This window comes from Brassica napus, chromosome A6 (assembly GCF_020379485.1).
Source record: "Brassica napus cultivar Da-Ae chromosome A6, Da-Ae, whole genome shotgun sequence".
NCBI classification, from domain to species: domain Eukaryota; kingdom Viridiplantae; phylum Streptophyta; class Magnoliopsida; order Brassicales; family Brassicaceae; genus Brassica; species Brassica napus.
Window position 1 is genome coordinate 10395855 of NC_063439.1, and position 12059 is coordinate 10407913.

The window sequence follows — 12059 nt, forward strand, 5'->3', positions numbered from 1 at the left end:
TTAAATTTTTTAAATTTTGCGAACGCCTCACTCTTCTGTTTCATTAGAATAGTCCACATATATCTTGAATAATCGCCGATCAAGACAAACACATACCTATTGCCACCCGCTGTAGGTGGTGATATGGGACCACACAAGTCTCCATGTACTAACTCTAAGACTGTAGTTGCACGGTATGAACTTTCATTCGGAAAAGATTTCCGTATTTGCTTCCCACGCAAGCAAGCTTCACATGTCTCCTTCTCGACACTAAACTGTGGCATACCTGTCACTAGTCTCTTATCAACCATGATTTTCAAGTTGTTGAGACCCACATGTCCCAAGCGAGAGTGCCACTTTGATGTCTCTTTATGAAGTAGTTGTAGACACTTCACGGTTTCTACTTCCATGACCACTTTGTATAAACGATTTGGTGAGCGTTTTGCTTTTACCAGAAGATTCTTGTCACGGTCGTAGAAAAACAGGTGATCTTCTTTCATTCTTACTTCACATCCCGATTCCGTAGCTTGACCAAGACTTATGATGTTGCTTCTGAGGTCAGGAATGTAGTAGACGTTGGAGAGTACTTTATTTTCACCGTTTGATGTATGGAAAAGAATTGAGCCTTTTCCTTTTATATCTATTCGAGAATCATCACCAAATCTCACCTTTCCGGTTATGCTATCATCGATTTTAGAGAAATATTTGAGGTTCCCTGTCATGTGGTTGCTGGCGCCATTGTCTAAGTACCACAGATTGTCTCCGGTTGTAGTAAAAAGTTGTTTTGGTAAAACATTTCTTTCGTTTAGAAATACGACCTCATTGACCATTAACTCGTCTGCTTCATGTGTAGTTTCTCTTTCACTTTCTTGTATTTCTTGAAGTTTAAGCAACCGATCAGGACAATTTTGCGCAAAGTGCCCTATCTTATCACACCTGAAACATGTCACCCTCGATGCATCTCTCTCTTGTTGTCGATAATAGCCTCCATTCCCTTGATATCCTCCATTCCCTTGATATCCAAATCTCCCGCGACCTCTACCTCGATATTGGAAACGACCTCCTCTGCCTCTTCCTCTCGTTGAATCATACTTTTCTTGCGTTTGTGAGTCTGCGTTAGCATACATAAGTTTGCTCTGACTATGATCCTCTTGTTTCTCTTATTCTTCATCAGCAATCCTTTCTTCATATGCTTTTAACCTTCCCACGATATCCTCGAAGCTTGTTTTATTAAGATCGAGGACCTGTTCTAAAGCCGCTATAATGTGTATATACTTCTTTCTTGGTAGACTATGAAGAAATTTCTTTACCATCTTTGGCTCATCAATGTCTTCTCCCAATGCAGCTGATTTTGATGATAGTTCAGATATTCTTCCGACAAAACCATCAATTGTTTCGCTTTCTTTCATCTTCAATCGGTTAAAATCAGCTGTTAGGGTTTGTAAACGTGCTTCTCTCACACGGTCTGCTCCCATATGTCGCATCTTTACGACCTCCCAAATCGCTTTTGCAGTGTCAAGATTCCCAACTTGTAGTATCAAGGTCTCCGGTATAGATTGGAATAGTAATGCCTTTGCTAGATCATTCTTTTCTCCATCCTCTTCTCCTGGATCTATTGCCTCCCAGGCCTTAAGAACCTTCAATGCTGCCGTCATTCGCATTGTCCATACTGTGTAGTTCGTATCATTAAGTAATGGACATTGTATGGTTGTAGAGCCCCTGCTCTTGTGGTTCGTAACGCTTGTTGATTGCACGATATCTCCCATGGCTTTCAACAAGTATCTTTTGATCCAATAGAAGCTCTGATACCAATTATTGAATCAAACTCTTAAACTCAAACTCAAACTCTTTATTAATCTCACACAATGCTTTAGAAAATAACTCAAAACTAAAGCTCTCTCTCACCACAAGGTTATGCCACACATTAGCACCCTTTATATATCTCTCGAATATCCTAAACTCATTAGGAAATATAAACTAATAGATAACTCTTATTTAAATCTAACTTCCTTATCTTTATCTCATTAGGAAGTGATTGCTTGACTCTCAAGCTACTTCAAGTTTGAACCAACAATACATACGTGCTTATCAATTGATAGTTTGATGTGTTGGAACTCAATTTTAAGAAATGTTGCGCATATACTTTTTTGGGTAACTTTTTGATAAATTCCTTTTCACGGAATAACCCGATTATGAGAGTCAGCAATGCATAGCTGCAAACATTGTATTCATATGTTAAAGTTCGGTTTATTTGAATGAGAACTGCTTGTAGTAATTTAGTTATGTGAAGTGCACATAATGGATATTGTAGATTTGTAGAGTAGTCCGAATAAGCTTAGAAACCTTGAGACAATTGCCGAAATGACTGAACTCAAACTATTATGAGCGCACCAAGCCGAGCTAATATAGATTCGAGTTTAGGTTCGGTTTTGAGTATTGAATTCAAAGTCAAAGTGTTATAGTTTCTTGTTCAAATTGAAAATTGATGAGAAATTTTCTAACTCTTTTCTTTTTGTTTTTTAATGCTCAAATTAAATTAAGAAATAAACTCCATAACATTTTTGATTATAAATTAGTTTAATTTTCTCATTTTAAAAATACAAGAGAGAAATAACAACCTCTACATATTATTCTTTCTTTTTTTCTCTCTTTGTTTGTTTTGTAATCTTGAGATTACAACACAAGAAAAAGTTCATTAGCTTCTATTATAAATGATGCACAATAGTTGATATGTGGTTGTATCATGTGATTCTTGATTGCATTAAATTTTTATTTTTGTCATTTTGTAAAAAGCATGGTCCTACAATAAGTTGGTATGTTATCATCATCGTTGGTCTACAAGTTGATGTATAAGTGTTGTAGGGTTTGAACAAAAAACAGTGTTGTAGGGGTTATAATTTGATCTTAACATGCAATTACACCACAAAGAAATGTATTGGTTTCCGGATATTTTGATCGATACATTGCAAATGGGTATGCAACATTCTTCAATAGCCGAGAGTTGTGTCCAACTTAGCAAATGATTAAACTATCACAATGGTCTTCATTAATTTTTTAATTCCCCAATCAAGAATTCCGATCGACCGGAAAGAACATGCATGTGAATGTACGAAGTGGAAATTTTCACTGGTGTTTTTCTATCCTTCTATTTTTCCTATTTGAAACATAACTAAACAAGGTTAAGTGTTTTTTAATTTATTTCTTTTCCTGACACATAACTAGATAAGGCTAAAAATGAAAACAAAAACAGATAACGTTAGTTATATTTTACTAAACTAGTAATTAGGAAATTATCATAATATTTTTAGTTTCCTATTTTGAAGGATAACTACTCAAGGTTAATTAATATTTTCTTTATTTTTCTAGCATAACTAGGTAGATAAGGGTAAAAATGAAATTAAAAATAACTAGATAAGGTTAGTTATATTATAATAAACTTTCAGATTTGAGTAAATCGTAGAATAATTTGTTACAAGTTTTAGGGTTTTTTGAAAAATAAATCAGAGTTTTTAAAAAAACCTTTTAAATTTTAAATATTTTTTATTTTAAATTACTATAATTTGATATTTTATCGTTTTATGAATTATATAAAAATATAAAATTTTTAAAAATCAAATTTTCAAATAGTTTTTTATTTTTTTTCATTTTAAATAGTTTGATTTTCTTTCTAAAAAGGTGAAGTAATTTTTTAAAATATTTTTTTTTTAAAGTTTCCAATACCACCATGTGGTATTTCGATTTATTGTTTTTCCACTATAAAATTCATCAATTTGATAGATTTTATTGACAAAGTCCATATTTTCCAATAAGCTGAAATTTGATAGAATTTATACAAATGACTAATCCAATAAGTTTAAATTTCATATAGAATTTATAAATGCTATATACAATAAGAGAGAATTTGAATAAAAAAATGAAATTCTCTCAAATCCTTGATCCAATAAAACCTCCTTAATGTCTTTCTCATACAAACACTATAATTTAGACTACTTTAAACCATTTTGATTATCAATTTGATTTTTGTTTTGTTCAAATATGTTCAAAGTAGCTTTACCAAAACTAATTGTTGCATATAAAATTATCAGAAAAGATATATATCTTAATTGTAAAAATCATTGTACTATTATTATCAAAATATTAGAGAAATTTGTTAGCTACTAAGATGTCTTTTGTTGACCTTCTTATGATTTGAAATCAAAGTATCTTAGTACAGTTTTTTTTTTTTTTGAACAACAGTATATCTTAGTACAGCCAGTGTATCATAAAATAGCCTATACTCACTAAATTATCAGGTACATGGGAGATTCTTGGCTTCTCTTTGGTTATCTTTTGTTTGTTTCTGTGTATTAAATCAATCAAAGAAAAAAATGTTCTTCAATTAAAAGAAAAAAAAAAGAGTAAAAAGCAGCCACATCGCTCTCCACCTTATCCACTTCTGCCTCAATCCATTTGGCAAAAAAGCTTCGTCATACACTCTTTGATCCAATCACACACACACCAAATCCAAACCGACCATTCTCAAGACCCAATGGACAACAGCAACCAGCAATCATCTCCCTCGGCCGCCGGAATCCCTCCTCCTGTATCCGCCGTCGGAGGAGCTTCTTACCACCACCTTCTACAGCAACAGCAACAACAGCTCCAAATGTTCTGGTCCTACCAACGCCAAGAGATCGAGCAAGTAAACGATTTCAAGAACCATCAGCTCCCTCTCGCTCGTATCAAAAAGATCATGAAAGCCGACGAGGATGTGCGTATGATCTCCGCCGAAGCTCCGATCCTCTTCGCCAAAGCCTGCGAGCTTTTCATCCTCGAGCTCACCATCCGTTCTTGGCTCCACGCCGAGGAAAACAAGCGCCGCACGCTTCAGAAAAACGACATCGCTGCCGCCATTACAAGGACAGATATCTTCGACTTCCTTGTCGACATCGTTCCAAGAGAAGAGATCAAGGAAGAGCCGGGGATCGGCGGGATGATGCCTCCCGCGGTGAGCGGCGTGCCGTACTATTATCCGCCGATGGGTGGTCCTGGAGGGATGATGATTGGTAGACCGGCTATGGATCCGAGTGGCGTCTATGTCCAGCCTCCGTCTCAGGCGTGGCAGAGCGTTTGGCAAACGTCGGCGACGGGCGATGATGTTTCTTACGGCAGTGGGGGAAGCGGCGGTCAAGGGAATCTTGACGGGCAAGTGTAAGTTTCATTCATGTCATCACATCTTTGTGCAATGTAGATGATTCCTTGTTCATCACTTCTTTGGATAATAAATCATTTTATTAACCCTACATTTCATTGTCTTTTGTATCATGTTTTCAGCTGAGCTCAGAGTTACTCCAAATGAATGCATGTTTTACTTGCTGTTGAAGACAGCAAATATTAGTCGACTCTGCCTTGGATGTTGGATATGTCGCCTGAGCTTAGTTTAAAAAGGAGCTATTGTCTCTCTGTTAACTTGTAAGGTTATTGTAGCAAAAACCATCATTACTGCGACTACGCCTTTACTCTCTATATACATCTAATGTGCAGTTTCTAATTTTTCGATTATTTTACCTAGCTCTCCTCGTTTCACATTTTCAGAGATTTGAGTGCTTGTAAACCGATAGCAAAACCAAACTGTGTAAATGTGGATTTGTATATAATAAGCTCGTGACATAGATGTAGTAGCTAGTTGAGATGACAATGGAGTTAATTGTTTTAGTTGACAATTAGTATTTTTGAAATGGACAGCAGCTTATTACAAAGCACTAGATTTCTTAACCGCGCTACGCGCGGATAAGATATTATATGTATTTCTCAATTCTAAAAATATAATGTATAATATTGTATTACATTATTTAAAGAATATAAAATAAGACTACATAACATAAATATATTTTTAAAATTTTCTTTGTGGAAATCATTATGTTGTTTGATTTTTGTACTTGATTCACATATTTGCATAGTTATTTGTGATAGATGAATAACTATATTTTAATTATCAGTAAATAATATATATTTATTATATAATATAAGAAAAATAAAATTATTTACTTTTAAAACAAACTTGTTTCATGTTGGGGGCTCGGTTATAGACATATCATATTCGAATGAGACATTTTTACAGTTATTAATCTTCTTAACAGTCAAAAAACAAATCTGAATATCAAAACAATATGTCATACGATCTCTTTGTGGAATAACTGCTCTGAAGAAATTCAATTTAGACATCAAAAAGGACTGGAAAGGGATGTGCAGATGTTTTATCTAAGCCAGCTTTACAAAATACTATTCATAGTTCATATATCATTTATGTCCATCCTATTTTTTGTGTCCATCATTTCTTAAACATCTTGAAATAACTCATGCTAATTAATAATAAACTTTTGGCTAGCAAAAAAAATCAATTTTGTCTAATTATCGCTTAATTTGTCTAACTGATATATATGTATTTTCTCAATTCTAAAAAAATAATGTATAATATTTTATTACATTATTTAAAAAATATAAAATAAGACTACCTAACATAAATATATTTTTTAAATTTTCTTTGTAGAAATCATTATGTTGTTTGATTGTTGTACTTGATTCACATATTTGCATAGATATTTGTGATAGATGAATAACTATATTTTTATTATCAGTAAATAATATATATTTATTATATAATATAAGAAAAATGAAATTATTTACTTTTTAAACAAATTTGTCTCATGTTGGGGATTCAGTTATAGACATATAATATTCGAATGAGATTTTTTTTACAGTTATCAATCTTCTTAACAGTCAAGAAACAAATCTGAATATCAAAACAATATCTCATACGATCTCTTTGTGGAATAACTACTCTAAAAAAATTGAATTTAAGCATCAAAAAGGACTGGAAATGATGTGCATATGTGTTATATAAGTCAGCTTTACAAAGTACTATTATTCATAGTTCATATATCATTTAAGTCCATCATTTCTTAAACATCTTGAAATAACTGATGCTAATTAATAATAAACTTTTGGCTGGAAAAAAAATCAAATTTATCTAATTATTGCTTAAATATTTTATTAATATTGTCTAAAAAGCTTTCCATTGATATCATAGTTTAATTCTTATTAGTTTTTTTGTTAATTTTAGAGTTTTTTGTACTTAAGATTTTTTCCATATTAAGGTTATATTTCTTTCACATAATATATATAAGTCATAAAAATTACCATCAAATCAGTTTTACTTATTTATTATTTTGTTTTTAATGAAAATACACTTTTTTAATAATTTAATTTAAAATAAAATTATATATTAATTTGTTGTATTCTAACAATTTGATTGATTTAATTAATTTGATTTGGTGGATAACTTAAAAAGTTTTCATATGAATCGGGGAAAGCAAGCTTATGTTGTTATATTATATTTATTTGTGTATATGAAATCTATATATAATGCTAGTGTAATAAAGAAATAACATTTTTTTTTTGTAACTTCAAAAAGATACATTATTACAATTTGAAATTATTCAAAATTGAATAAAATGGTAATTAAATAAATATAATTGTTTTTTATCTTGTTTAGTTTGATTCTCATGAAAAGAAATCGATAGGTTAAACAAATGTTTCAAAATTTGTTGTGTTATTGTTTTGTCTATAAATTACAAAATTTATTGAATTGATATATTTAATTATTGCACCCTTAAATAATATTTTGTCTATAAATTACAAAAAAATGAAATCCTCTTAACTGTCTATTAAATTACAAAATTTGTCTATTAACTTATACGTATTTGATTGATTAAGATAATTATTCAGGTTAAGATAGCTACGTTTCACTGTTTAGGATAAGGTTGGATGATTCATCGGATCTAAAACTCGAAAGAAACTCAACATCTTTCTTGAAGCTCTTAACAGGGAATCCTCTTTTCCCCGGGAAAAATATAGTCCATCTATTGGATATGATGAATGATCTGTTGGGAACTCCATTTGTGAAACTATTGGAAGGGTCAGTGTCCCTTACCTGTCTCCACAATGCTTACAACAACTGCATTGTCACTTTTCTTGGCTGAACTGCTTTCACTGAATGTGACAGGTGAGGAGCAAGAAAGCTGGAAGATACTTGAGGAGCATGAGGTTGAAGAAGTCTATTCGTTTTTCACATAGGCTTCCACATGACGATCCTCTCGATCTTCGTATTCTACAAAAGTTGTTGTCTTTTGAGCTCAATGAACGGCCTACAGTTGAAGAGGTGCTTCACAAAATTATTTTACTACATTCCTTATGATCTATTTGGTTGTATTCAACTAAAATTATTGTTTAGGGGTTAGTCCTGACACTTGTGGAGTACTTCAAGGGTGTAGCTAAGAAAGATACTATATATGAGCTCTCAAAGAAATTTAGACTACTTTAAACCATTTTCTCAAATCCTTGATCCAATAAAACCTCCTTAATGTCTTTCTCATACAAACACTATAATTTAGACTACTTTAAACCATTTTGATTATCAATTTGATTTTTGTTTTGTTCAAATATGTTCAAAGTAGCTTTACCAAAACTAATTGTTGCATATAAAATTATCAGAAAAGATATATATCTTAATTGTAAAAATCATTGTACTATTATTATCAAAATATTAGAGAAATTTGTTAGCTACTAAGATGTCTTTTGTTGACCTTCTTATGATTTGAAATCAAAGTATCTTAGTACAGTTTTTTTTTTTTTTGAACAACAGTATATCTTAGTACAGCCAGTGTATCATAAAATAGCCTATACTCACTAAATTATCAGGTACATGGGAGATTCTTGGCTTCTCTTTGGTTATCTTTTGTTTGTTTCTGTGTATTAAATCAATCAAAGAAAAAAATGTTCTTCAATTAAAAGAAAAAAAAAGAGTAAAAAGCAGCCACATCGCTCTCCACCTTATCCACTTCTGCCTCAATCCATTTGGCAAAAAAGCTTCGTCATACACTCTTTGATCCAATCACACACACACCAAATCCAAACCGACCATTCTCAAGACCCAATGGACAACAGCAACCAGCAATCATCTCCCTCGGCCGCCGGAATCCCTCCTCCTGTATCCGCCGTCGGAGGAGCTTCTTACCACCACCTTCTACAGCAACAGCAACAACAGCTCCAAATGTTCTGGTCCTACCAACGCCAAGAGATCGAGCAAGTAAACGATTTCAAGAACCATCAGCTCCCTCTCGCTCGTATCAAAAAGATCATGAAAGCCGACGAGGATGTGCGTATGATCTCCGCCGAAGCTCCGATCCTCTTCGCCAAAGCCTGCGAGCTTTTCATCCTCGAGCTCACCATCCGTTCTTGGCTCCACGCCGAGGAAAACAAGCGCCGCACGCTTCAGAAAAACGACATCGCTGCCGCCATTACAAGGACAGATATCTTCGACTTCCTTGTCGACATCGTTCCAAGAGAAGAGATCAAGGAAGAGCCGGGGATCGGCGGGATGATGCCTCCCGCGGTGAGCGGCGTGCCGTACTATTATCCGCCGATGGGTGGTCCTGGAGGGATGATGATTGGTAGACCGGCTATGGATCCGAGTGGCGTCTATGTCCAGCCTCCGTCTCAGGCGTGGCAGAGCGTTTGGCAAACGTCGGCGACGGGCGATGATGTTTCTTACGGCAGTGGGGGAAGCGGCGGTCAAGGGAATCTTGACGGGCAAGTGTAAGTTTCATTCATGTCATCACATCTTTGTGCAATGTAGATGATTCCTTGTTCATCACTTCTTTGGATAATAAATCATTTTATTAACCCTACATTTCATTGTCTTTTGTATCATGTTTTCAGCTGAGCTCAGAGTTACTCCAAATGAATGCATGTTTTACTTGCTGTTGAAGACAGCAAATATTAGTCGACTCTGCCTTGGATGTTGGATATGTCGCCTGAGCTTAGTTTAAAAAGGAGCTATTGTCTCTCTGTTAACTTGTAAGGTTATTGTAGCAAAAACCATCATTACTGCGACTACGCCTTTACTCTCTATATACATCTAATGTGCAGTTTCTAATTTTTCGATTATTTTACCTAGCTCTCCTCGTTTCACATTTTCAGAGATTTGAGTGCTTGTAAACCGATAGCAAAACCAAACTGTGTAAATGTGGATTTGTATATAATAAGCTCGTGACATAGATGTAGTAGCTAGTTGAGATGACAATGGAGTTAATTGTTTTAGTTGACAATTAGTATTTTTGAAATGGACAGCAGCTTATTACAAAGCACTAGATTTCTTAACCGCGCTACGCGCGGATAAGATATTATATGTATTTCTCAATTCTAAAAATATAATGTATAATATTGTATTACATTATTTAAAGAATATAAAATAAGACTACATAACATAAATATATTTTTAAAATTTTCTTTGTGGAAATCATTATGTTGTTTGATTTTTGTACTTGATTCACATATTTGCATAGTTATTTGTGATAGATGAATAACTATATTTTAATTATCAGTAAATAATATATATTTATTATATAATATAAGAAAAATAAAATTATTTACTTTTAAAACAAACTTGTTTCATGTTGGGGGCTCGGTTATAGACATATCATATTCGAATGAGACATTTTTACAGTTATTAATCTTCTTAACAGTCAAAAAACAAATCTGAATATCAAAACAATATGTCATACGATCTCTTTGTGGAATAACTGCTCTGAAGAAATTCAATTTAGACATCAAAAAGGACTGGAAAGGGATGTGCAGATGTTTTATCTAAGCCAGCTTTACAAAATACTATTCATAGTTCATATATCATTTATGTCCATCCTATTTTTTGTGTCCATCATTTCTTAAACATCTTGAAATAACTCATGCTAATTAATAATAAACTTTTGGCTAGCAAAAAAAATCAATTTTGTCTAATTATCGCTTAATTTGTCTAACTGATATATATGTATTTTCTCAATTCTAAAAAAATAATGTATAATATTTTATTACATTATTTAAAAAATATAAAATAAGACTACCTAACATAAATATATTTTTTAAATTTTCTTTGTAGAAATCATTATGTTGTTTGATTGTTGTACTTGATTCACATATTTGCATAGATATTTGTGATAGATGAATAACTATATTTTTATTATCAGTAAATAATATATATTTATTATATAATATAAGAAAAATGAAATTATTTACTTTTTAAACAAATTTGTCTCATGTTGGGGATTCAGTTATAGACATATAATATTCGAATGAGATTTTTTTTACAATTATCAATCTTCTTAACAGTCAAGAAACAAATCTGAATATCAAAACAATATCTCATACGATCTCTTTGTGGAATAACTACTCTAAAAAAATTGAATTTAAGCATCAAAAAGGACTGGAAATGATGTGCATATGTGTTATATAAGTCAGCTTTACAAAGTACTATTATTCATAGTTCATATATCATTTAAGTCCATCATTTCTTAAACATCTTGAAATAACTGATGCTAATTAATAATAAACTTTTGGCTGGAAAAAAAAATCAAATTTATCTAATTATTGCTTAAATATTTTATTAATATTGTCTAAGAAGCTTTCCATTGATATCATAGTTTAATTCTTATTAGTTTTTTTGTTAATTTTAGAGTTTTTTGTACTTAAGATTTTTTCCATATTAAGGTTATATTTCTTTCACATAATATATATATGTCATAAAAATTACCATCAAATCAGTTTTACTTATTTATTATTTTGTTTTTAATGAAAATACACTTTTTTAATAATTTAATTTAAAATAAAATTATATATTAATTTGTTGTATTCTAACAATTTGATTGATTTAATTAATTTGATTTGGTGGATAACTTAAAAAGTTTTCATATGAATCGGGGAAAGCAAGCTTATGTTGTTATATTATATTTATTTGTGTATATGAAATCTATATATAATGCTAGTGTAATAAAGAAATAACATTTTTTTTTGTAACTTCAAAAAGATACATTATTACAATTTGAAATTATTCAAAATTGAATAAAATGGTAATTAAATAAATATAATTGTTTTTTATCTTGTTTAGTTTGATTCTCATGAAAAGAAATCGATAGGTTAAACAAATGTTTCAAAATTTGTTGTGTTATTGTTTTGTCTATAAATTACAAAATTTATTGAATTGATAT

At 31.8% G+C, this 12059-nt stretch overlaps 2 protein-coding genes and 1 long non-coding RNA gene across 3 annotated transcripts; all 3 read left to right on the forward strand.

Moving 5' to 3' along the window:
• The first annotated feature begins 4274 nt into the window (after positions 1 to 4274).
• Positions 4275 to 5630, forward strand: LOC125610289 (nuclear transcription factor Y subunit C-1-like). The gene is made up of 2 exons (XM_048782620.1): positions 4275 to 5169; positions 5293 to 5630. The coding sequence occupies exons 1-2, from the start codon at positions 4508 to 4510 to the stop codon at positions 5294 to 5296; spliced, it is 666 nt and encodes a 221-aa protein (XP_048638577.1). The 5' UTR covers positions 4275 to 4507; the 3' UTR covers positions 5297 to 5630.
• A 2111-nt stretch (positions 5631 to 7741) lies between these two features.
• Positions 7742 to 8324, forward strand: LOC125610290. Its single transcript, XR_007340348.1, has 3 exons — positions 7742 to 7936; positions 8024 to 8179; positions 8252 to 8324. It is a non-coding gene; the product is annotated as an uncharacterized LOC125610290 (long non-coding RNA).
• A 483-nt stretch (positions 8325 to 8807) lies between these two features.
• On the forward strand, positions 8808 to 10076 carry LOC125610291 (nuclear transcription factor Y subunit C-1-like). Its single transcript, XM_048782621.1, has 2 exons — positions 8808 to 9615; positions 9739 to 10076. The coding sequence occupies exons 1-2, from the start codon at positions 8954 to 8956 to the stop codon at positions 9740 to 9742; spliced, it is 666 nt and encodes a 221-aa protein (XP_048638578.1). The 5' UTR covers positions 8808 to 8953; the 3' UTR covers positions 9743 to 10076.
• The last annotated feature ends 1983 nt before the right edge of the window (positions 10077 to 12059 follow it).

What these genes read in the sequence shown, in the direction of transcription:
- LOC125610289 (XM_048782620.1), top strand. Translation starts at nt 4,508, where the DNA reads ATGGACAACAGCAACCAGCAATCATCTCCCTCGGCCGCCGGAATCCCT.
- LOC125610291 (XM_048782621.1), top strand. Translation starts at nt 8,954, where the DNA reads ATGGACAACAGCAACCAGCAATCATCTCCCTCGGCCGCCGGAATCCCT.